General features: G+C 44.1%; 1 protein-coding gene across 2 annotated transcripts in view; it reads right to left on the reverse strand.

The window, feature by feature from the left end:
- Positions 1 to 10835: 10835 nt before the first annotated feature.
- The window catches only part of LOC143805859 (uncharacterized), a 47455-nt gene continuing 30554 nt past the window's right edge, over positions 10836 to 27736 (reverse strand). For both annotated transcript variants that reach the window (XM_077285588.1, XM_077285586.1), the window contains exons 2-6: positions 22693 to 22832; positions 17437 to 17567; positions 16934 to 17060; positions 13526 to 13639; positions 10836 to 11088 (exon numbers count right to left, since the gene is read on the reverse strand). In XM_077285588.1, coding sequence (XP_077141703.1) covers positions 10951 to 11088; positions 13526 to 13639; positions 16934 to 17060; positions 17437 to 17567; positions 22693 to 22832 — 650 coding nt within the window. In that variant the 3' untranslated portion in view covers positions 10836 to 10950. The remainder of the gene's footprint in view (positions 11089 to 13525; positions 13640 to 16933; positions 17061 to 17436; positions 17568 to 22692; positions 22833 to 27736) is intronic.

A 27736-nucleotide genomic window follows, 5' to 3' on the forward strand; every position in this document is an offset into this window, starting at 1 on the left:
TGCGAATTAAGCAGGGGGATGAGTGGAAAACAGCATTTAATACGCCCGAGGGCCACTTTGAGTATTTGGTGATGCCTTTTGGTCTTTCAAATGCCCCTTCAGTCTTTCAGTCCTTTATGCATGACATTTTCCGTGATTATTTGGATAAATTTATGATTGTGTATCTGGATGATATTTTGATTTTTTCGGATGACTGGGACTCTCATGTCCAGCAGGTCAGGAGGGTTTTTCAGGTTTTGCGGTCTAATTCCTTGTGTGTGAAGGGTTCTAAGTGCGTTTTTGGGGTTCAAAAGATTTCCTTTTTGGGATATATTTTTTCCCCCTCTTCCATCGAGATGGATCCTGTCAAGGTTCAGGCTATTTGTGATTGGACGCAACCCTCTTCTCTTAAGAGTCTTCAGAAATTTTTGGGCTTTGCTAACTTTTATCGTCGATTTATTGCTGGTTTTTCTGATGTTGTTAAACCATTGACTGATTTGACTAAGAAGGGTGCTGATGTTGCTGATTGGTCCCCTGCTGCTGTGGAGGCCTTTCGGGAGCTTAAGCGCCGCTTTTCTTCCGCCCCTGTGTTGCGTCAGCCTGATGTTGCTCTTCCTTTTCAGGTTGAGGTCGACGCTTCTGAAATCGGAGCTGGGGCGGTTTTGTCGCAGAGAAGTTCCGATTGCTCCGTGATGAGACCTTGTGCTTTTTTCTCGCGTAAATTTTCGCCCGCCGAGCGGAATTATGATGTTGGGAATCGGGAGCTTTTGGCCATGAAGTGGGCTTTTGAGGAGTGGCGTCATTGGCTTGAGGGGGCTAGACATCAGGTGGTGGTATTGACTGACCACAAAAATCTAATTTATCTTGAGTCCGCCAGACGCCTGAATCCTAGACAGGCGCGCTGGTCGTTGTTTTTCTCTCGGTTTAATTTTGTGGTGTCCTACCTGCCGGGTTCTAAGAATGTTAAGGCGGATGCCCTTTCTAGGAGTTTTGAGCCTGACTCCCCTGGTAATTCTGAACCTACAGGTATCCTTAAGGATGGAGTGATATTGTCTGCCGTTTCTCCAGACCTGCGGCGGGCCTTGCAGGAGTTTCAGGCGGATAGACCTGATCGTTGCCCACCTGGTAGACTGTTTGTTCCTGATGATTGGACCAGTAAAGTCATTTCTGAGGTTCATTCTTCTGCGTTGGCAGGTCATCCTGGAATCTTTGGTACCAGGGATTTGGTGGCAAGGTCCTTCTGGTGGCCTTCCCTGTCTCGAGATGTGCGAGGCTTCGTGCAGTCTTGTGACGTTTGTGCTCGGGCCAAGCCTTGTTGTTCTCGGGCTAGTGGATTGTTGTTGCCCTTGCCTATCCCGAAGAGGCCCTGGACGCACATCTCGATGGATTTTATTTCGGATCTTCCTGTTTCTCAGAAGATGTCTGTCATCTGGGTGGTGTGTGATCGTTTCTCTAAGATGGTCCATTTGGTTCCCCTGCCTAAGTTGCCTTCTTCTTCCGAGTTGGTTCCTCTGTTTTTTCAAAATGTGGTCCGTTTGCATGGTATTCCGGAGAATATCGTTTCTGACAGAGGTACCCAATTCGTGTCTAGATTTTGGCGAGCATTCTGTGCTAGGATGGGCATAGATTTGTCTTTCTCGTCTGCTTTCCATCCTCAGACTAATGGCCAGACCGAGCGGACGAATCAGACCTTGGAGACATATTTGAGGTGTTTTGTGTCTGCAGATCAGGATGATTGGGTTGCTTTTTTGCCTTTAGCGGAGTTTGCCCTCAATAATCGGGCCAGTTCTGCCACCTTGGTGTCTCCCTTTTTCTGTAATTCGGGGTTTCATCCTCGATTTTCTTCTGGTCAGGTGGAATCTTCGGATTGTCCTGGAGTGGATGCTGTGGTGGAGAGGTTGCATCAGATTTGGGGGCAGGTAGTGGACAATTTGAAGTTGTCCCAGGGGAAGACTCAGCTTTTTGCCAACCGCCGGCGTCGGGTTGGTCCTCGGCTTTGTGTTGGGGACTTGGTGTGGTTGTCTTCTCGTTTTGTCCCTATGAGGGTTTCTTCTCCCAAGTTTAAGCCTCGGTTCATCGGCCCGTACAAGATATTGGAGATTCTTAACCCTGTGTCCTTCCGTTTGGACCTCCCTGCATCTTTTTCTATTCATAATGTTTTTCATCGGTCATTATTGCGCAGGTATGAGGTACCGGTTGTGCCTTCCGTTGAGCCTCCTGCTCCGGTGTTGGTTGAGGGCGAGTTGGAGTACGTTGTGGAAAAAATCTTGGACTCCCGTGTTTCCAGACGGAAACTCCAGTATCTGGTCAAATGGAAGGGATACGGTCAGGAGGATAATTCTTGGGTGACTGCCTCTGATGTTCATGCCTCCGATTTGGTCCGTGCCTTTCATAGGGCTCATCCTGATCGCCCTGGTGGTTCTGGTGAGGGTTCGGTGCCCCCTCCTTGAGGGGGGGGTACTGTTGTGAAATTGGATTTTGGGCTCCCCCGGTGGCCACTGGTGGAATTGAACTGGTGTGCATCATCCTCTCTGTTCACCTGTTTCCATCAGGATGTGGGAGTCGCTATTTAGCCTTGCTCCTCTGTCACTTCCATGCCGGTCAACATTGTAATCAGAAGCCTTTCTGTGCATGTTCCTGCTGCTAGACAACTCCCAGCTAAGTTGGACTTAGTCCTTGTTTGTTTTTGCATTTTGTTCCAGTTCACAGCTGTAGTTTCGTTTCTGTGTCTGGAAAGCTCTTGTGATCTGAAATTGCCACTCTGATGTTATGAGTTAATACTAGAGTCTTAAAGTAATTTCAGGATGGTATTTTGATAGGGTTTTCAGCTGACCATGAAAGTGCCCTTTCTGTCTTCCTGCTATCTAGTAAGCGGACCTCAATTTTGCTAAACCTATTTTCATACTACGTTTGTCATTTCATCTAAAATCACCGCCAATATTTGTGGGGGCCTCTGTCTGCCTTTCGGGGAAATTTCTCTAGAGGTGAGCCAGGACTATATTTTCCTCTGCCAGGATTAGTTAGTCCTCCGGCCGGCGCTGGGCGTCTAGGGATAAAACGCAGGCTACGCTACCCGGCTACTGTTAGTTGTGCGGCAGGTTTAGTTCATGGTCAGTTTAGTTTCCATCCTTCCAAGAGCTAGTTCGTATGTTTGCTGGGCTATGTTCTCTTGCCATTGAGAACCATAACAATCCACCATTCACAATAGGTGATATCACAGTTCACCTCCTCCTGTACAATGACTGATAACAGCTCTATATACAGTAGATAACACAGGATTCACCATTCACAATAGATGACGTCACAACTCACCTCCTCCCCTCCTGTACAATGACTGATAACACCTCTATATACAGTAGATAACACAGGATCCACCATTCACAATAGGAGATGTCACAGATCACCTCCTCCTCCTGTACAATGACTGATAACACCTCTATATACAGTAGATAACACAGGATCCACTATTCACAATAGGTGATGTCACAGCTCACCTCCTCTTCCTGTACAATGACTGATAACAGCTCTATATACAGTAGATAACACAGGATTCACCATTCACAATAGATGATGTCTCAACTCCCCTCCTCCCCTCCTGTACAATGATTGATAACACCTCTATATACAGTAGATAACAGGATCCATCATTCACAATAGGTGATGTCACATCTCCCCTCCTCCTCCTGTACAATGACTGATAACACCTCTATATACAGTAGATAACACAGGATCCACTATTCACAATAGGTGATATCACAGTTCACCTCCTCCTGTACAATGACTGATAACAGCTCTATATACAGTAGATAACACAGGATTCACCATTCACAATAGGTGATGTCACAGCTCACCTCCTCCTCCTGTACAATGACTGATAACACCTCTATATACAGTAGATAACACAGGATCCACCATTCACAATAGGAGATGTCACAGATCACCTCCTCCTCCTGTACAATGACTGATAAGACCTCTATATACAGTAGATAACACAGGATCCACCATTCACACTAGGTGATGTCACAGCTCACCTCCTCCTCCTGTACAATGACTGCTAACACCTCTATATACAGTAGATAACACAGGATCCACCATTCACAATAGGTGATGTCACAGCTCACCTCCTCCCCCTCCTGTACAATGACTGATAACACCTCTATATACAGTACATAACACAGGATCCACCATTCACAATAGACGATGTCACAGCTCACCTCCTCCTCCTGTACAATGACTGATAACACGTCTATATACAGCAGATAACACAGGATCCACCATTCAGAATAGGTGATGTCACAGCTCACCTCCTCCTCCTGTACAATGACTGATAACACCTCTATATACAGTAGATAACACAGGATCCACCATTCAAGATGATGTCACAGCTCACCTCCTCCTGTACAATGACTGATAATACCTCTATATACAGCAGATAACACAGGATCCACCATTCACAATAGGTGATGTCACAGCTCACCTCCTCCTCCTCCTGTTCAATGACTGATAACACCTCTATATACAGTAGATAACACAGGATCCACCATTCACAATAGGTGATGTCACAGCTCACCTCCTCCTCCTCCTGTACAATGACTGATAACACCTCTATATACAGTAGATAACACAGGATCCACCATTCACAATAGGGGATGTCACAGCTCACCTCCTCCTGTACAATGACTGATAACACCTCTATATACAGTAGATAACACAGGATCCACCATTCACAATAGGGGATGTCACAGCTCACCTCCTCCTGTTCAATGACTGATAACACCTCTATATACAGTAGATAACACAGGATCCACTATTCACAATAGGTGATATCACAGAACACCTCCTCCTGTACAATGACTGATAACACCTCTATATACAGCAGATAACACAGGATCCACCATTCACAATAGGTGATGTCACAGCTCACCACCTCCTCCTGTTCAATGACTGATAACACCTCTATATACAGTAGATAACACAGGATCCACCATTCACAATAGGGGATGTCACAGCTCACCTCCTCCTCCTGTACAATGACTGATAACACCTCTATATACAGTAGATAACACAGGATCCACCATTCGCAATAGGTGATGTCACAGCTCACCTCCTCTTGTACAATGACTGATAACATCTCTATATACAGCAGATAACACAGGATCCACCATTCACAATAGGTGATGTCACAGTTCACCTCCTCCTCCTCCTGTACAATGACTGATAACACCTCTATATACAGTAGATAACACAGGATCTACCATTCACAATAGGTGATGTCACAGCTCACCCCCTCCTGTACAATGACTGATAACACATCTATATACAGTAGATAACACAGGATCCACCATTCACAATAGGTGATGTCACAGTTCACCTCCTCCTCCTCCTCCTGTACAATGACTGATAACACCTCTATATACAGTAGATAACACAGGATCCACTATTCACAATAGATGATATCACAGAACACCTCCTCCTGTACAATGACTGATAACACCTCTATATACAGCAGATAACACAGGATCCACCATTCACAATAGGTGATGTCACAGCTCACCACCTCCTCCTGTTCAATGACTGATAACACCTCTATATACAGTAGATAACACAGGATCCACCATTCACAATAGGGGATGTCACAGCTCACCTCCTCCTCCTGTACAATGACTGATAACACCTCTATATACAGTAGATAACACAGGATCCACCATTCGCAATAGGTGATGTCACAGCTCACCTCCTCTTGTACAATGACTGATAACATCTCTATATACAGCAGATAACACAGGATCCACCATTCACAATAGGTGATGTCACAGTTCACCACCTCCTCCTCCTCCTGTACAATGACTGATAACACCTCTATATACAGTAGATAACACAGGATCTACCATTCACAATAGGTGATGTCACAGCTCACCCCCTCCTGTACAATGACTGATAACACCTCTATATACAGTAGATAACACAGGATCCACCATTCACAATAGGTGATGTCACAGCTCACCTCCTCCTCCTCCTGTACAATGACTGATAACACCTCTATATACAGTAGATAACACAAGATCCACCATTCACAATAGGTGATTTCATAGCTCACCTCCTCCTCCTCCTGTACAATGACTGATAACACCTCTATATACAGTAGATAACACAGGATCCACCATTCACAATAGGTGATGTCACAGCTCACCTCCTCCTGTACAATGACTGATAACACCTCTATATACAGTAGATAACACAGGATCCACCATTCACAATAGGTGATGTCACAGCTCACCTCCTCCCCCTCCTGTACAATGACTGATAACACCTCTATATACAGTACATAACACAGGATCCACCATTTACAATAGGAGATGTCACAGCTCACCTCCTCCTGTACAATGACTGATAACACCTCTATATACAGTAGATAACACAGGATCCACCATTCACAATAGGTGATATCACAGCTCACCTCCTCCTCCAGTACAATGACTGATAACACCTCTATATACAGTAGATAACACAGGATCCACCATTCACAATAGGTGATGTCACAGCTCACCTCCTCCCCCTCCTGTACAATGACTGATAACACCTCTATATACAGTAGATAACACAGGATCTACCATTCACAATAGGTGATGTCACAGCTCACCCCCTCCTGTACAATGACTGATAACACCTCTATATACAGCAGATAACACAGGATCCACCATTCACAATAGGTGATGTCACAGCTCACCTCCTCCCCCTCCTGTACAATGACTGATAACACCTCTATATACAGTAGATAACACAGGATCCACCACTCACAATAGGTGATTTCATAGCTCACCTCCTCCTCCTCCTGTACAATGACTGATAACACCTCTATATACAGTAGATAACACAAGATCCACCATTCACAATAGGTGATTTCATAGCTCACCTCCTCCTCCTCCTGTACAATGACTGATAACACCTCTATATACAGTAGATAACACAGGATCCACCATTCACAATAGGTGATGTCACAGCTCACCTCCTCCTCCTGTATAATGACTGATAACACCTCTATATACAGTACATAACACAGGATCCACCATTTACAATAGGAGATGTCACAGCTCACCTCCTCCTGTACAATGACTGATAACACCTCTATATACAGTAGATAACACAGGATCCACCATTCACAATAGGTGATTTCATAGCTCACCTCCTCCTCCTCCTGTACAATGACTGATAACACCTCTATATACAGTAGATAACACAGGATCCACCATTCACAATAGGTGATGTCACAGCTCACCTCCTCCTCCTGTATAATGACTGATAACACCTCTATATACAGTACATAACACAGGATCCACCATTTACAATAGGAGATGTCACAGCTCACCTCCTCCTGTACAATGACTGATAACACCTCTATATACAGTAGATAACACAGGATCCACCATTCACAATAGGTGATATCACAGCTCACCTCCCCCTCCTCCAGTACAATGACTGATAACACCTCTATATACAGTACATAACACAGGATCCACCATTTACAATAGGAGATGTCACAGCTGACAGTGTCACACACGTATGTAGATAGAGAATAGATAGATGATAGTAGATAGATATTTCTTCTCGACAAATAGAGCCATGAAGGTCTTCTCCACTTCTCTGTGCTGAGATTTGCGTCTAACAATGTGCGGCCTATTAGGGCTGAATGTCCGGACATAGAAGTGAAGAAGGTAATAATAAGCACCCGTCCCCAACATCCTGATATAATTACTATGGCTGACGCCCTCACGTGTCGCTACCTCCGATCACGGCACACAGTAACTTTACATTGGATCTTTATTTTATACAATATATACTGTGCATCTGGTATAAACTGTTCCACCAACAATAAAATAGATGGAAATCGTGCCATTGGTTTCCTTATAAAGTGTAGTGTACACGGGAGCCCGAGCGCGGCTTGTGCTCGGCGGATCCCAAGCACTTGGGTGTGTTCCTGTTTGGGCCAATTCATTCCCTATGAATGCTGAACCTCCACATACCACATGTTGGTAGAACAGGTCTGTGGGAGAAGTGTGTGCAGTCCCAGCAGCCACCACTGGGGGGCACCATACACAATATATGGAGACTGACGCCTCCGCCAGCAGCTGACAAAGCTCATGTTTAACCCTTACAATGTCTAATGAGGCAGATTTTTTTTCTGGGGTTAAAACACCAATAAATCACTGTTAGGTTTATGGCTATTAAAATTAACCTCTAGAATGTTGTAGCAGAAGCACAGCACAAAAAAGTGGAAAAGAAAATGCATTTGATTTGGCCGACTGTCTTTTTTGTCATCAGTTGGGTTAATGGATCTTCTCTTGCAATAATGAAATGGAGAATTATTGGGGTATCCCGAAAACAACATTTATCTCCTACCCACTGATCCCAAGTACAAATGTCCTAAAGTCCAGTGTGAATGGTGCTGTAGTGCGCACATATCTCATATCTGTGAGGTTATGCTTGTCCACTGCCGCTCCACAGGAGACCAAGGACTCATTGGGATTGGTCGGAGTGCCTGCGATCAGACCCCCACTGATCATACACTTATCACTAGAGTTGGTGCAAACTGATTCACAAGATCCGGCCCATTGGCCACGTCAGTAATCTGCTGGACGGGATCACCGATAATCGCCTCTGGCCTGCCAACAAGGCCTGGCGTGACATCAACATTGCAGCATGACACACATGGGAGCAAGGAAAGAAGGAAGGGAGAAATTAAAAAAAAGGGAAGAAGGAAAGAAGCAAAGGAGAAAGAAAAGAAAGAAGGAAGAAGGCAAAAAGGAAAAGAGAAAGGAAGGCAAGAAGTAAGGGAGAAAGAAAAGATGGAAGGAAAAAGGGAAGCTGGAAGGAAGTAATGGAGTTAGAAAGGAAGGGATGAAGGAAAGATAGAAGGCAGGAAGCTAAGAAGAAAGGACTGGAGGAAGGAAGGAAAGTAGGGAGGGAGAAGGGAAATAAATAAGGGAGGAAGGAGAGGAAATAGCCAGGAAGGAAAGAAATAATGAATAGAAGGAAAAAATGAAGGGAGAAAGGAAGAAATTAAGGGAGAGGGAAAAAAGGAGGAAGGAAGCAAGGGAGAAAGGAAATGTCAGGATTCCTCCTGAGTGTCTGGATGCAGTGAATGACAGTTCTGCCGTCCAATCTAGGACAGGGGCGTGCTGAGCTGTCAGTATGGTGATTGACAGCTCACTTGTCCAATCGGATGCTTGAGTGTGCTGAGCTTTCAGTGTCTTGAGTGTGTTGAGTTTAGCCATTCAAGCAGAATCAGTGTGTTGTGTCTTCATCCATGTGTCTCCTGTTCAGAGTAATTACCTGGTTATTTAGCCATCTCTCTACCTTAGATTGCTGCCAGTTGTAGCTTTGCTCAAGAAGTCTGTTTACTCTGTGCTCCTAGTCTTGTATTCTGATCTTTGCCGCTTGACCTTGGATTTGTCTTGACCTTCCGTTTGTCTAGTCCTTTGTTCGAGATCCGCTACCTTCTTGGAGTTTTGACCTCGGACTGTTACCTGACTATGCCTTTGTCACATCCTCTGTCTATGATGTACCCCCATGGCTTTTGACCTCAGACCACTTACCTGCACAGCCTCATGGCTTGTCACTAGTGTCACGGGAAAAAAGGGAAGAAGGATAGAAGTGAGGAAGGAAGGCAGGAAGGAATGAAAGAAGGAATGGAGAAAGGAAGGAAAGAAGAATGAAAAGAAGGAATGAAGAAAGGAAGGAAAGAAGAAAAGGAGATAGGAAAGAATGAATAAAGGAAGGAGAGACGGAATTGAGGAAGGAAAGAAGGAAGGGAAGAAGAAAAGGAGAAAGGAAAGAAAGACTGGAGGAAGGAAGTGAGGAAGGATAAAAGAAAGTGAGGAATGAAAGAAGGAATGGAAGAATGAAGTAATGAAGTAAGGAATGGAGAAAGGAAGGAAAGAAGAATGAAAAGAAGGAATGAAGAAAGGAAGGAAAGAAGAAAAGGAGATAGGAAAGAATGAATAAAGGACGGAAAGAAGGAATTGAGGAAGGAAAGAAGGAAGGGAAGAAGAAAGGGAGAAAGGAAAGAAGAACTGAAGGAAGGAAGTGAGGAAAGATAAAAGAAAGTGAGGAATGAGAGAAGGAATGGAAGAATGAAGGAATGGAGTAAGGAAAGAAGAAAGGAAAGAAAAAAGAGAAAGGAAAGAAGGGAGGGAAGAAACAAATAAAGGAGAGAGGAAGGAAAACTACACTTTCCATAACAAAGGTTTTCCATGCTGCATGTTCCAATAAAAAATTGTATTTGTTAAAAGACTATATATATTTTTTTTAAATCATAGAAGTCTATGGGAAACAAGTCCACTTTTGCACATTCATGACAGCCGCCATGATGAATTGAGCTTTTCCTGGTAGATACTTTAAACTAGGCAATAAAACAAGTACATATCCCATTAATACTGTATGTCACAAAATCTCAGTTAGGAATAAGAGGAGAGGTGCAGGAACGAACAAAATACAATGCCACATTCAGAACAGCAGCGTTTACACCTGTTAAATAATAAATAGTTTTGCTAAATGATGGGTCCTCCTTTGAAATGATCCAATCCTGACTCCCTGCACCATCAGGGAGCTCGTGTACAAGGTTTCATACAGCTGCTATTGACGTTACTGCATACCTCTGTATAAAGTGAGCTCCCCCTAGTGGTGAGGAAAATGTTATTGTATAGGGATGCAGCTTAAAAAAAAATTGAAAATTAAACTTAAACCAATACTGCTGTATGTGAATGAGGACTAAATAATAATAATTACTATTATTGTCATTAATATATTAATTAAACAGCATATAAAGCAGGAAAATATTAAAATATATTTAAGGCAAATCACTCTTTAATCACTAGCTTTTATTGTAGAAAATATACTTTTCTGCGACATAAAAATGCTCAAATCTGCCACCAAATATTACCAAAACTTTAAATTGTGAGTCCAAGAGAATTATTACACAAGGAGACTGCGGTTAAATTCATAGGCGACCTTAAGTCGAGTCTTCCCACTGGGCTGGGACCAGTGCTGGAAAAGGGACTGCAGGTGATGAGATGGGCTGAAACCAGTGACGTGGACTGACACCGAGGCCACCTGGGACACAGAGGGGAGAAACAGACATAAGTGCTGAATATTGATCTTAAAGGGACGATCTGTAGTAGTGCCGATAGCTGAAAGATTTAAAGTGGACCGGCCACTGGTCATAAATATGATTTTATGGTACGTCAGGTGGTCAGAAGTCGGGCTCTCAGCTGTCCTACTATTTTGACAACTGTGGAGACTTCCTACCTTTTAACTGCAAGATACCACTGTGTAGGGATAGATTGGTAATGTGCAGCATGGAAACACTGCGGAGATGTCTGCTGCTAGCTTAACCCTTTTACCACCTTGCGATTTTCTGTTTTTGCGCTTTAGTTGTCTCCTCCCCTTCTGTCCAGAGCTATACCCTTTTTTTTTTTTTTCTGTCCACGTAGACGCATGAAGGCTTGTTTTTTGAGGGACGAGTTGTATTTTGGAAAGACATTTTTGATTTTACCATATAATGTAATGAAAAAGAGGAAAAAAAATCCAACTGCGGTGACATTGCAAAAGAAAGTGCAATTCCACTATTGTTTGTTTTTTATTTTTTTTTTAGATCAGCTTTCATTTGTTTTTTTCTTAACCCATAGGGGCCCTTTAAATGGATATTCCCATCCTTAGAAGTCACTATGTAACCCCAGGTAACCGGTTGTTACTGTGATGTTAACACTACCAAACACACAACTACCCCTATAACGTTACTCTTTATTGATTAAGTACGAATAATACCAACAGTGATAAAATTATTTAAAAACATCCCAAACCAAAGAGGGATATGGTAGCTAATAGTGTTTAACATAGATATAGATCAATTTGATCTATAATCAATTGTTTTCTATTATCTGTGATTCTGATAGATTAAGGGATTGCCTAGGGATTGAAGGGACGACCACCATGGAGCGGGGGCGCCACATCGCAAATTAGGGTGCCAACCTCCGCTGATAGGAAGACCATCAGACTTTAGGGCCTATTAGGGATAGGGAAGGTATATTATTTTTCTCCTTTTTTTCATACTTTTTCCCGTCATGGGCCGTTGCCAAGATTCCCGGGCTGACAATCCCTCTTTGTTTTGGGATGTTTTTAAATAATTTTTATCACTGTTGGTATTATCCGTACTTAATCAGTAAAGAGTAATGTTATAGGGGTAGTTTTGTGTTTGGTAGTGTTGTTATTACACTCCCCTTTGTTATTTTGACAGATAGTTGGTTCAATTTGTTACAGTGATGTTGCCTTCCTTTCGGGGAAGGCGATATCATAATAAAAAAGGGGAGAAGGCAAGGAGGATTCCCTTTACCAGGTAAATCACCTACATTCAACACATTCTGAATCCAGGCCAGAAGGGGGAGCTCTGAACCCGGATATATGTATTCTAGTCTGGAGGAGGAGTTAGTGAGTTGTTGAGAAGAGCAGAGAGTGGAGCCTTGCAGCCATGTGTGAGCTGCAGCTTCAGGAACGGAAGATAACCTGAAGGGTTGGAATGTAGTGAGCATCTGAGGAAAGGAGCAAAGGAGAAGGAAAGGGGCTTAGAGGGGAACTGTAACTGGGCACCCTCTGAGCCGAAGCGCAGGAACCAGGCACCGGGAACCCGAGGCTGTGTTGTACTCTAGGTCGCACGGCAGAACCGGAGGGCAAAGGACTTTATGTAATTTACCCGCACCCACACCTGAAGTTGAAGCAGTACACGAAGAGCCCGGGTCGTGATAGAGACCCTATAAAAAGGCTCGCACTGCCCACATACGGGTAACTGGCCCAGGACAGGAGAGAGAGGACCTTGAAAGGGAGCCGCAGGCAGGAAGGACCTCGCATACGAGCGCGAGCAGGAAGGCTTACGGACCTCACCTGGGAGAGGGATCCACCATTGCCTCCAGGCCGGCCGGACCACATCACCACCTGTTGCTGGTTCCCTGGACTGTGGCCTCATTCAACCAGTAAACCAGGTAAAGACGTTACAACCCTGTGTCCTCCATTTATTTGCCGGCGTCACACCATCCCTGCCCAGCACACCGGGAGCCCTGGGGACCCAGCTTTACCTGTGGGAAGCGACACCATCTTTGCTGCTGTACAATCACCCCTAGAGGACCCCTTTAAGCAGCGTCGGTCACCCCTGACCGAGTACCATAGGTGGCGTCACAAACTTTTATTGCTTTACAACACCCTTTAAAAATTATCCCTTTTACTTAAGCGCCCAGGGCCACAGATCGGGTCGCTGCCACCGTGACCACCCCTTTAACGACGTCCGGACCTGGTACCGAGTATCCCCAGGTCCTGGCGGGCGACTCAACTACCTATCAGTAGGACCGGTGAGAACTTCCTCATGATTAGGTGTCTCACTGATCCCGAGAACAAGACTGCAGAGCCTCATCTAAGTGCGGCAATGGCCAGACAAGCACAGCAGCGCTCCATGCAACATGCACTTGCGGACTGTTTGAAATGAGTTTAGGTGTCCTCTGACCTTCATAAGTTTCAGCTCCGGGTCTCTTGCTAACCCTGTGCTCATCTTATGGTGCTGTGGCCTTTGTTTAGGGACTGGAGAAGACGCCGAAAACTTGGTTCTGTGAGGTGGACCCTGTGGAAGAGAAAAAAAAGAAAAAAAGCGACAATTCCTAATATCAGAATACGAGCTGGAGTGATGTCACCATTACATTTACACTGATTCCACCATTTCCCTTTAAATTCCAAGACTGCATTCGTATAGGTGCGGTTTTATACAGGGATCCCCACCTGACACCCCAGCAAACAGCTGATGTTGCAGAGAAAAGCCACGACCAGCCAGACATGTCATGGTGGTCCTTCTGATGGATAGCTGTCCTTGTAAAGACATCTCCGGTCCACCAGAATGGGAGGCACTCTGTTCTTGCCCATATGGTGGGGTCTCTTTGTTGGGAACACGTGCAAGGACATATGAATGCAAACCTCTTCAAGCCATTTAAGATGGACATATCATGGGTCACGGTGTATGGAGCAGGTTCAGGAGCTGAGCCAGTACCAGCCATTCACATTTTCAGTGTAATGCCTGTGTGTATGTCAATGTGCATGGCTTAATCTTTATCCCGCCACTATCAATCACTGTCAGCAGCATTTAAGTTCCACAATTCTGCCAGGGAACAACAATGTGATCACAAAATTCCGATTTTTTTTTTTATCCTGCAGAAGGACCCCATGGCTGCCATGTTGGTACATTGTTGAAGCTCAGCCAGGGGATGGGCTTCATAGGAGAACGTGATTAGTACTATATATTACTGTGGCATTTCAGCATAAAGTACAAGTGGTCAAATCATACAAAGTTCTAGTCCCCTATTTACCCCAGATAAAAATAAAGACATGTAAAAAATAATAAAAAAATCATATTTAGTACCATAAGCCCAATCTATGAAATTATCAAATTGTTTAACCTATAAAGTACACTACCGTTCAAAAGTTTAGGATCAATTAGAAATGTCCTTATTTTTGAAAGAAATGCACAGTTTTTTTCCAATGAAGCTAACATTAAATGATTCAGAAATACACTCTATACATTGTTAATGTGGTAAATGACTATTCTAGCTGCAAACGTCTGGTTAGTAATGCAATATCTTCATAGGTGTATAGAGGCCCATTTCCAACAACCATCACTCCAGTGTTCTTATGGTACTTTGTGTTCGCTAACTGTGTAAGAAGGCTAATGGATGGTTAGAATACCATTGAAAACCCTTGTACAAGTATGTTAGCACAGCTGAAAACAGTTTGGCTGATTAGAGAACCTATAAACCTAACTTTCATTTGAGCTAGTTGAGAACCTGGAGCATTACATTTGTTGGTTCCAATTAAACTCTCAAAATGGCCAGAAAAAAAAGAACTTTCATGTGAAACTCGACAGTCTATTCTTGTTCTTAGAAATGAAGGCTATACTATGCAAGAAAATGCCAAGAAACTGAAGATTTCCTACAACGGTGTGTTCTACTCCCTTCAGAGGAGAGCACAAACAGGCTCTAACCAGAATAGAAAGAGAAGTGGGAGGCCCCGCTGCAGAACTGAGCAACAAGACAAGTACATTAGAGTCTGTAGTTTGAGAAATCGACGCCTCACGGGTCCTCAACTGGCAGCTTAATTAAATAGTACACTCAAAACGCCAGTGTCAACGTGTACAGTGAAGAGGTGACTCCGGGATGCTAGCCTTCAGGGCAGAGTGGGAAAGAAAAAGCCATATCTGAGACTGGCTAATAAAAGATTAATATGGGCAAAAGAACACAGACATTGGACAGAGGAAGATTCGAAAAAACTGTTATGGACAGACGAATCCAAGTTTGAGGTGTTTGGATCACACAGAAGAACATTTGTGAGACGTAAAACAACTGAAAAGATGCTGGAAGAGTGCCTGATGCCATCTGTCAAGCATGGTGTGGTGGAGGTAATGTGATGGTCTGGGGTTGCTTTGGTGCTGGTAAAGTGGGAGATTTGTACAAGGTAAAATTGATTTTAAATAAGGAAGGCTATCACTCCATTTTGCTTTTTCAGCGCTTGGTTGGAGCCAATTTCATCCTACAACAGGACAATGACCCAAAGCACACCCCCAAATTATGTAAGAACTATTTAGGGAAGAAGCAGGCTGCTGGTATCTATCTGTAATGGAGTGGCCAGCGCAGTCACCAGATCTCAACCCCATTGAGCTGTTGTGGGAGCTCATCAAGCCAAACTAACTTGTGTGAGGGACTTCTGGAAGCATGGGGTGAAATTTCTCCAGATTACCTCAGCAAATTAACTGCTACAGTGCCAGAGGTCTGCGATGCTGTAATTGCTGCAAAAGGGAGCATTCTTTGACGAAAGCAAAGTTTGAAGGAGAAAATTATTATTTCAAATAAAAATCTTTTTTTTCGAACCTTATCAATGTCTGGACGACTAGATTTTCAATTCATTTGGCAACTCATTTGATTAATAAAAGTATGAGTTTTCATGGAAAACACAAAATTGTCTGATGACCCTAAACTTTTGAACCATAGTGTAAATGTGTAAATATTGTAAATAAAAAAATAATTGTCACTTTTGAAACTCCATCTCTGCCACAAAAAATGCAATAAAGAGTGATTAAAGTTTCATATGTAACCCAAAATGGTATTTAAACAAAAACCAGCCCCGTACACAAAAGACAAACCTTCACACAACTCCATCAATGGAAAAATACCAAAGGAGGGATACTTTTTTTTATAAATATATACTGTGAGCACTCTCTCTCTCAGGTAGGCATTAGGCAGTGTTCACACAGGCAATGCAGTTTAGTACATACAGGTGCAGTTTTATTGCTTTCTTTAAACTCCAAGGGATTCAAAACCAAAACAGCCTCTTCTGGGCACAAAGTATCACAGCAAATAAACAGTTCATTTAGCTGGCACACATACTCACTCGAACAGATTACTGTCCTTTCTCCCGGAGCAATCCCCATAAACAGAAAAGGCACAATCCCACCGGTATCGGTATCCACTACAGCCTGAGCTCCAGCAGCTTCCAGCGCCAAGCAGAAGTGATCAAGTCTGGGTACAGTTCACATTGAACAGCCTGCAGCTTCCAAATGTTATTCTGCAGCTCCAACACACACAGACTGCTCAGCTTTCCTAGCTGACCCATGCAGTCTTCGTTCAGAGAGAGACCCTGGCATGTCTCTATCTCAGCTACAGCTCACATTTTGACTGGTCACTCACCAGCAGCACACTCGACTCTGTTCCATCCAGCAGACTGACACACCTCTAGTGAACACAGGCCCTTGCCATGTACATCTAATTAAGAGCGGCAGTGCTAGGATTTAACCCAGTCCTACCTGACTTTCCTACAATATACATATTATATAATATGCAGGAACAAAACCTACAAAAGATAATCGCAAACTAACCTTATCGTTAGGGTTGATGTGGAGACATGAGAGGTAGCCGCTGTGTAGCAGGGATCCTTTCCACTTATACAGAGCATCAGGGTCTCTTGTGTGTTCACATGAGGAGCGCTGTAGATAGTCTATGGATCTGCAGTCATAAACCAAAATAATAGAGGGGTCATGAATGAAGCAGAATGCATATAAAAGAGAGAACTCAGAGATCCGTTCACACCCCTCCAAACCCGGTGTCGGAAAAGGCCGGCCAACTTCTAGTTGAGGACGCTATCAGCATGGACCCCATAACGACCACAGAAACTGCATCTTGGCTGTGTATAGTTGCAATGAAAATTATCCGATCCTCCATTGACAATTTATTATTATTTGCAAAATTTACAATTTATCTGCTGTTTATAATAAACCAAAAGAAACAAGAACAATATAAAGAGCTCAACATGAGGAGTTTCCTGGAAGCTAACGAGCAGCTCGGTATAACCGGCGTCCTACTCTCCAGATACGGATCCTACCTTCCACATGTCTGTTCGTGACTCGGAGGATCAACATCGTGTAATAATGATTCCAGAGGCTGAATTTCTTCTTCTACAAGTGGATGTGACACTGGAGGAAAGCAGTTTTCAAATACGTGTTCTACACTGCTCTGAAGGATGGAAAATACAGGAAAATACAAAATTAGTAATGATGCAGTATATGAGGTTCAAAAACTGTGCCCTTAAAGGGGTTGTATGAAATTAGAAAAAATGCTAATTTTCTCCTTAAAGGGAATCTTTCACAATGTTTTTGCTCTGAGAACAGAAAGAAGAAAAATACCCTGATTCCAGCAATGTATCTTTTAGTTTACTGGGTGCAGCAGTGGTGATACAATCAGAGTTTTTAAATGTAGCATGTAGCAGAGCTCAGTAAGCTACTCCTGCCCTCACCCCTGATTAGCAGCGTTCTGTGTGCATTGTATATTGACAGTAAGCTGCTAATCAGTGCTGTTGGTTTAGCTGGACCAGGAGTCACTTCAGCACCAGTCCAGGCAGTGATAGTCTCTTGCTGATAGAACACTGATTGTATTGAAACAACATCACACAGCATAATAAGTGACACATCCCTGAAATCAGTGTCTCAGCCTGCACCTCATACTACCTTCAGATTACATAGCAAAAAAACTGCTGACGGATTCCCTTTAAACAAAGCCAATCATGTCCAAAGGCTTTGTGAGACTACAGCTGCAATTCCAAATCAAGTTCATGGACAAGAGCGGTGATGTTTCAGGAGAAGTAAACGTTGGCCCCAAGTTATAATGTAGACAGAGGAACATAATTAGTGGGATTCCATCAGATCAAAAGTCTATCAAACATTTAAACCTTTTTCATATTTCATAAATTGATAGCTTATTACTAGGATGTGACATCATTTTTGATTAATGGGAGACTGACCTCTGAGACCTTCAGAAAACATGAAGGGTTTGCATCCCCGATTAATTGTATATGACCTATTTATGTTACATGCATAAAACAAAATTAGTAAGGTTTTATTTATATTTTATATCACAAGTTATAATAAAAAAAATATCACCACTAGAGACTAATGCAAGACTCTGTTCCTGTTGGGCACATGGACATTAGCAGCATCAGACTGACTCAGACCCTATATTCTGTATAGCAGCCTTCTGAGAATGTTTTGATTACGGAAAAGGTCAATGTGAATATAGGGGGAGAAGGTGAGCTGTGATATCACCTATTGTGAATGGTGGATCCTCTGTTATCTACTGTATATAGAGGTGTTATCAGTCATTGTACAGGAGGAGGTGAGCTGTGACATCACCTATTGTGAATGGTGGATCCTGTGTTATCTACTGTATATAGAGGTGTTATCAGTCATTGTACAGGAGGAGGAGGAGAGCTGTGACATCACCTATTGTGAATGCAGGATCCAATGTTATCTACTGTATATAGAGGTGTTATCAGTCATTGTACAGGGGGAGGTGAGCTGTGACATCACCTATTGTGAATGGTGGATCCTGTGTTATCTACTGTATATAGAGGTGTTATCACTCAGTCATTGTACAGGAGGAGGAGGGGAGCTGTGATATCACCTATTGTGAATGTAAAATCCTGTGTTATCTACTGTATATAGAGGTGTTATCAGTCATTGTACAGGAGGAGGAGGTGAGCAGTGATACCAGCTATTGAGAATGGTGGATCCTGTGTTATCTACTGTATGTAGAGGCGTTATCAGTCATTGTACAGGAGGAGGAGGTGAGCTGTGACATCACCTATTGTGAATGGTGGATCCTGTGTTATCTACTGTATATAGAGGTGTTATAAGTCATTGTACAGGAGGAGGTGAGCTCTGATATCACCTATTGTGAATGGTGGATCCTGTGTTATCTACTGTATATAGAGGAGTTATCAGTCATTGTACAGGGGGAGGAGGTGAGCTGTGACATCACCTATTGTGTATGGTGGATCCTGTGTTATCTACTGTATATAGAGGTGTTATCAGTCATTGTACAGGAGAAGGAGGTGAGCTGTGACATCACCTATTGTGAATGGTGGATCCTGTGTTATCTACTGTATATAGAGGTGTTATCAGTCATTGTACAGGAGGAGGAGGTGAGCTGTGACATCACCTATTGTGAATGGTGGATCCTGTGTTATCTACTGTATATAGAGGTGTTATCAGTCATTGTACAGGAGGAGGAGGTGAGCTGTGATATCACCTATTGTGAATGGTGGATCCTGTGTTATCTACTGTATATAGAGGTGTTATCAGTCATTGTACAGGGGGAGGTGAGCTGTGACATCACCTATTGTGAATGGTGGATCCTGTGTTATCTACTGTATATAGAGGTGTTATCAGTCATTGTACAGGAGGAGGAGGTGAGCTGTGACATCACCTATTGCGAATGGTGGATCCTGTGTTATCTACTGTATATAGAGGTGTTATCAGTCATTGTACAGGAGGAGGAGGTGAGCTGTGATATCACCTATTGTGAATGGTGGATCCTGTGTTATCTACTGTATATAGAGGTGTTATCAGTCATTGTACAGGGGGAGGTGAGCTGTGATATCACCTATTGTGAATGGTGGATCCTGTGTTATCTACTGTATATAGAGGTGTTATCAGTCATTGTACAGGAGGAGGAGGTGAGCTGTGACATCACTTATTGTGAATGGTGGATCCGGTTTTATCTACTGTATATAGAGGTGCTATCAGTCATTGTACAGGAGGAGGTGAGCTGTGATATCACCTATTGTGAATGGTGGATCCTGTGTTATCTACTGTATATAGAGGTGTTATCAGTCATTGTACAGGAGGAGGAGGTGAACTGTGACATTTATTGTGAATGATTGATCCTGTATTATCTGCTGGGTTCAGACTCCTCTCCTGGGCCTTGCTTATGGGTGATCTCACCATTATTTCCATGGTGCATTGACAGTTATAATTGCTTATGATGCATTATCCATCTTATGCTTCGCCTTATTTTAGGCTTGTAGGGGAATCCGCCAGTGGGCCCCTGTGTAGATCTGGGCCCCCAACCCCACTGTATTGGCATAATTCACTTGATTCACTCTGTATAGAAAAAAGCAGCATCTCATCATTCATAAACCTACCTAGTTTATTACTATATAGAGATATAGGTAAATTTGTGAACAAGGGTAGTGTAACATTTGTATGCATGTGAAAAGTGGGCCCCCCAAAGTTAATGTTGCTAGTAGGCCCTTGGCATCCCAGTCTGACACTGGCAGTTGGAACAGGTCTTTGACTCTCTACAGGACATGGGTGTAGGTCTTTGGCTCTCTACAGGAAGTGGGGGCAGGTCTTTTACTGTCTACAGGATGTGGGGGCAGGTCTACGATGCTCTACAGAACATGGGGGCAGGTCTATGGCACTCTACAGGACATGGGGAAGGTATTTGACTCCCTACAGGACATGGGGAAAGGTCTTTCACTCTCTACAGGATGTGGGTGCAGAGCTTTCACTCTACAGGATGGGGGGTAGGTTTTTGACTCTCTACAGGACATGGGGGAATGTCTGACTCTCTCCATATGGGGGCAGGTCGTTCACTCTCTGCAGGACGTGGGGGCAGGTTTTTGACTCTTTACAGGAAGTGGGGGCAGGTCTTTGACTCTCTACAGGATGTGGGGATAGGGCTTTAACTCTACAGAACGTGGGGGCAGGTCTTTGACTCTGTACAGGACGTGGGGGCAGGTCTTTGACTCTCTACAGGATGTGCAGGCAGGGCTTTCACTATACAGGATGTGGGGCAGGTCTTTAACTCTCTACAGGATGTGGGGACAGGTTTTTCACTCTCTACAGGAAGTGGGAGCAGGTCTTTGACTCTCTATAGGATGTGGGGGATGGCTTTTGACTCTCTCCATGTGGGGGCAGGTCGGTCACTCTCTACAGGATATGGGGGCAGGTCTTTGACTCTCTACAGGATGTGGGGGGAAGGTCTTTGACTTTCTCCATGAGGGGGCAGGTTGTTTACTCTCTACAGGATATGGGGGCAGGTCTTTGACTCTCTACAGGATGTGGGGGTAGGGCTTTCACTCTACAGGATGTGGGGGCAGGTCTTTGACTTTTTATAGGATATGGGGGAAGGTTTTTGACACTCCATGTGGGGACCACTCTCTACAGGATATGGGGGCAGGTCTTTGACTCTCTACAGGACGTGTAAGGAAGGTCTTTGTTTCTCTCCATGTGGGGGCAAGTTATTCACTCTGTACAGTAAGTGGGAGCAGGTCTTTGACTCTCTACAAAATGTGGGGGCAGGTATTTGACTCTCTACAGGATGTTGGGACCGGATTTTTTCCTCTACAGCATGTGGGTGCAGGTCTTTGACTCTCTACAGGATGTGGGGGCAGGTGTTTGACTCTCTACAGGATGTGGGGGTAGGGCTTTAACTCTCTACAGGACATGGGGGGAAGGTCTTTGACTATCTTCAAGTGGGGGCAGGTTGTTCACTCTCTACAGGATGTGGGGGCAGGTTTTTGACTCTCTACAGGACGTGGGGCAGGTCTTTGACTGTCTATAGGATGTGGGGGAAGGTTTTTGACTCTCTCCATGTGGGGACAGGTCTTTGATTCTCTACAGGATGTGGGGGCAGGGCTTTCACTCTCTACAGGATGTGAGGGCAGGTCTTTGACTCTCTACAGGATGTGAGAGCAGGTCTTTGACTCTCTACAGGATGTGGGGGCAGGTCTTTGACTCTCTACAGGATGTAGGGGCAGTGCTTTGATTCTCTACAGGACGTGGGGGCAGGTTTTTCGCTTTGTACAGGATATGGGGGCAGCTTTTTAGTTTTTTTTTTGCTCCTATTTTTTTGTTAAGCTGGATACAGACATAATAGCGGGTGGACTTTCAGTTCTGGGCAGGCAATACATGCTGGAAAGGGAAGGTAAGGAAGTGTCACCACCTATAGTGCTGGTAGAATGCCAATGAGGAAACAGCATCCACTCAAAAACAGTGGATGGTAAGTTACAGAGCAGAAGAACCGTGACAATTCCTGGACATTTTAGACTGGTATAGCCACCAAAAGCAGGTTTACCCTGTAGGAGGATGAGTGTAGTAGGGCCGTGCATTTCTAAAGACATATCAGGGAACTATGTAATGTAAAGAACCATGTACGTGACAATGACAAGTTAAGGGTCACATGTTATGGCTGTCCACTTTTTCCCATACATTCCCTGCCCTCAATTGGTCCCTAACTAGGCCAAACTGTAAAATAGTAGATCAGGGTGTTACTGATTTTGAGTCATTTCCAGGCTTACTTTGTCTGTAGTCTGCTCTCTTGTGCACAACGTTGTGCTGTCTTCACACCACCAGCGCCCGTCATGCTGTATCGTGTGTCCCTCCTCATCACCTGACTGTGGTTCCTCATTTTCTGTATCTCTGAAGGCCACCCAGGTGTCTATGAACAGGGAAAAAGCCGATTAACTCCCAGCATTGTTGCACATATTCTATTTCAGGAAAGTAGAGCAATGCAATTCATATTAACAGGGAAGTCGACAGGCATCTAAGCTCTATGGGAGTCTTAAAGGGAGAAAACCCAGCAATGCTCTTTTTCCCCCTCCCAACGCCACCAGCAAACAGCTGGTATTGCCAGAGAGGTCTCGGACATCCAGTCAATTACAGTGAAGTGGCCCCGGCAGGGGAAAATTAGGTTTAACATGGCAGCCATTGAGATAATAGGATGTTTTTATAACACGAGAATGACTCAAGTCTGATTTGATCAGAAATTAATGACCTATCCAAAAGGATAGTCCATCGATATAAAAGTCCCAAACAACCCCTTTAAATATATTGTAAAGATGCTACATTTTCAAAATGAACCATTTTGACTTCACAATGTCTTTTCGCAATTTGCTCAAATGAATCTAAATTCATAAAATGAAGCAACTTTGCATATAATCTCGATCTGTATACAGCTCCTATGCTGACTTACCTATCTGCATGGTTACAGACTACAAACTCTTCTGTGTTTGTTTGTAGTCTGTAGCCATGGCGACACAAGGTTCGTACCAGAATTGTACACAAGATAATTATGACAAATCAATATTTTTACGGACACATATGAAACCCAAGCTGAACGACAGTATATAAAGAATATAAATGTTCTATAGCTATAGTTCAATATTACGATAAGAACTACGGTAATCAGTAGGATACCGCAAGCTGTAAAATGAGGATTATTACAATGACCTGGTCCAATATGAGACCCTTTTTTTCCCAGCTGGGATAGGGATAAAAAGTCCTCTATTTTCAAGGACTGCCAAGAGATTTACATATAGGTCAGGAAAATAGCGGTCTATTGGGAGCGCTGTGAGGGCAGCGAGGGAGTTAAAAAGGGAAGCAGGATTCAACGCAGCTCCAGCCGTGCACGTTCTAGAAGGAGCGAATAAAACGTGAAAAAAACAAGCACGGTCACAGGAGCGCTGTAATGAAGCCAGGACAAGAATATTGGTGTAAACCACAACACGTTTCGACAGTACCCCGTCTTCATCAGGTGGAAGTTTATTGTGAGTGGACAGGAAGGGGTATTTAAAGGCAGTACAACCAAATAAAAGTAACATTCAATCAAACAAATCACATGATAAAACAACAACACGACCAAATGCCTACATTCAAAGAGTTAAAAACATCATAAGACACAAATAAAGCACATGTCATGTAAAATAAATGACAAAAAATATAAAAAGAAGAGTTACCTAATAACCTTCTCAATAGTGAGATTTTGCCCAATTTGAAAATCCAGAAGCTTTCCCTTTTAATAAGACTACCATAACGGTCAGACACAGTATCCGGAATAAAATCTATGATAGTTAATTTAATAGATTCCATGTTTTTTGGGTGTGTAGTTAAAAAATGCTTCGACAGACTATGCAAGAAACCATTCCGAATATTTTGACGATGTTTCTTCAATCTTGCATGCTTAGTCTGTATGGTGCGGCCGACGTACTGAAGACCGCAACCGCGTTCAATCAGATAAACTACAAACATGGATTGACAGTTAACATGATGCTTAATTTTATAGCTAGTGTTGGTGGTGTTGGATTTAAATTCTGTAGACCCATTTTGGATGGATCTGCAGCACAGGCATTTAGCTGTCCTGCAGGAAAAGCACCCAGGATTCTGAACCAGATGAACCGTGGAAAAAACGTGGGGACTTCTAGGTATTGCTGGGTGCAACCGGGTTACGGAGTGTACGACTCCTTCTAAAGATTGTTCTGGGATGAGCAGGGATGTGGCCAGAAAGGATGGGCTCCCCTTTCAATATGAACCAGTATTTCTTTAGAAGTTTCTGAATAGTCGTATGAGATTGATTAAAGGTTGTAACAAGACTCCATTTAGAGAGTTCACAAATAGAAGACTTATTACCCTTATTGCTCTTAACCCCTTAACGACCGCCGATACGCCTTTTAACGGCGGCCGCTAAGGGTACTTAAACCACAGCGCCGTTAATTAACGGCGCTGTGGAAACAGTAAATAGCGCCCCCCAGGGTCTGATTTTCTCCGGGGTCTCGGCTGCCGGGGGTAGCCGAGACCCCAGAGAACATGATTCGGGTCGATTTTTACCGACCCCGCTTTTGCGATCGCCGGTAATTAACCGTTTACCGGCGATTGCAAAAAAAAATTAAAATCCGTACTTGCGTTTTCTTTCTCTCCCCTCTAATGTGATCGCACATTAGAGGGGAGAGAAATAGGTTCCCATGAGCCCCCCACGGTACCTTATGTACCGAAAAAGGTACCCCCCCGGTCCCCGACCCTCCTCCCATCTTCTCTGGGCTCCAAAATGGCGGGCGCATGTGCAGATGCGCCCGCCAAAACATAGCTTCCCCCGCAGTGTAGTCTAACATCCCAAGCAAATAGAGGACTACTTAGGGTCGGTTTTTACCGACCCCAGGAGCGATCGCAATTCCGGGGGTCTTTACAGACCCCCGGGGTTGCGATCGCTGCATATAGTATGTAAAAAAAAAAGTTTGCTTTGCATTTCTCTCCCCACTGATGTGATCGCACATCAGTGGGGAGAGAAATAGAGTCCCCCGAGCCCCCACCATACCTAGAAGTCCCCCGCAGGTGATGTCCCCCGGTCCCTGGTCCCACGTCCCCAGCCCACAGCTCCCGGCCCCCCTTCTTTTTCTCTGCTGGAAGAAAATGGCGGGCGCATGCACAGTGCGCCTGCCATGATCTGCCAGCAGAGACCCAGCAACCTGTGAGAATTTTCTCATTGGCTGCTGGGTTTTGATTACTGTGATATGTCCTATCACAGTGATCAAAACCCCAAATGTTTGATAAACATGGCAGCACTTGGGCTGTACCTCTCTCTTCTCTCCTTGTAGTTGTTCTGGGAGAGAAGAGAGAGGGACTACATTTCAAGTGCTGCCCTGTCAGTAATAAAAAACATATTTCTACATCCGCCAGCATCCCATTTACCCACCCCCGTTCTCCGTAATCCCTGCATCATCAGCAGAGGATTATAAAAAAAAAATATATATATAATTTTTTATTCTAATAATTTTTAAAAAAAATTTTAGGGTTAGGGGAGGAAATAAATAAAATGGCCCGCAGAACTTTCAGCGCGGAGCAAGCTTATTACAGCCTGCTTTGCTCGGCAGTGAAACAGAATCTGCCCCTGAAGCTGAGCAGCTTTCAGACAGTGATGACGACTCTTCCTCCACGGGATCCCCCAGCCCGGTGGTAGCGGAGTCGGTCGTCACTGCTGAAGCTTCAGAGGCAGGACCAAGTACCGCAGTCCCCCCACCGCTGTGGTATAATGACACCTCATTTTCCCCTCAAATTCCCCCTTTTTCTGCAGTCCCTGGAATAAAAGTAGATGTCGCCAATTTTACCCCCATTGATTTTTTTCTAATTTTCATTAGCCCCGAAGTCCTGCAATTAATCGTCCACCAAACAAACCTATATGCCCGGCAATATATTTCCCAAAAACCCACTGTCTTTCATTCTTGTTCCTGGATCCCCACAAATGTCCCCGAAGTAAAAAAATTCTTAGGCATCACCCTGAATATGGGTATAGTAAAAAAAAACACTCTCCGCTCTTACTGGGCAACAAAAGCTGTCCACTGCACCCCTGTATTTGCAGCCATCATGTCCTGAGTCCGCTACGAAGCCCTGATGAGATTCCTCCACTTCAGTGACAATTCCCAAGCTCTCCCAAGAACTGACCCCAACTACAATCGGCTAAATAAATTAAGACCCCTAATTTCCCTCCTAAAAACTTTGTTTCTAAATTCCTATACTCCAGAGCAAAATGTGGCAGTCGACGAGTCCTTGATGAGCTACAAGGGCCGTCTGTCATTCCGCCAATTTATTCCCTCCAAGAGGGCCAAATACGGCATAAAATTATACAAAGCTTGCGAGAGCTCATCAGGGTACACGTCAACCGTCTTAATTTATGAAGGTAGGAACCGCCAATTAAACCCCCCAAACTGCCCCCAGACAATTGGTATCCCAGGCAAAATTGTCTGGGAGCTAATGACGCCCTTTCTCAATCAAGGGTACCACGTGTATACTGACAACTTCTACACGAGCATCCCCCTATACAAATCCCTCCATGCTGCAAATACAGGGGCCTGTGGGACAGTGAGGAAAAACAGAGTGGGGTTTCCGTCACAGTTGGTGTCCAGACGTTTGGAGAGGGGGGCGTCATTCTCACTTGCAAGCGACCAACTTCTTGCAGTGAAGTGGAAAGACAGGAAGGACGTCTACATGCTTTCCACACTGCATACGGACACCACTGTGACGGTCAGAGAGAGGGGTGCATCTACAAACCCCAAATGGCGTCCGCTCTCACAATTAAGAGATTAAAAAGTCAAACGGCGCTCCTTCCCTTCCAAGCTCCGCAGTGCGCCCAAACAGAGGTTTACCCCCACATACGGGGTATCAACATACTCAGGACAAATTGCACAACAACTTTTGGGGTCCAATTTGTCTTGCTACCCTTGGGAAAATAAAAAATTGGGGGTGAAAAGATCATTTTTGTGAAAAAAAAAATATTTTTAATTTTTTCTACGTTATAAACTTGTGTGAAGCACTTGGGGGTTCAAAGTGTTGACCACATGCCTAGATAAGTTCCTTAGGGGGTCTAGTGTCCGAAATGGGGTCACTTGTGGGGGGTTTCCACTGTTTAGGCACTTCAGCGGCTCTCCAAACGCGACATGGTGTCCGATCTCAATTCCAGGGAATTCTATGTTGAAAAGGTCAAATGGTGCTCCTTCCCTTCTGAGCTCTACTGTGCACCCAAACAAAGGTTTACCCCCACATACGGGGTATCGACATACTCAGGACAAATTGAAC

This window comes from Ranitomeya variabilis, chromosome 2, assembly GCF_051348905.1.
Source record: "Ranitomeya variabilis isolate aRanVar5 chromosome 2, aRanVar5.hap1, whole genome shotgun sequence".
NCBI classification, from domain to species: Eukaryota; Metazoa; Chordata; class Amphibia; order Anura; family Dendrobatidae; genus Ranitomeya; species Ranitomeya variabilis.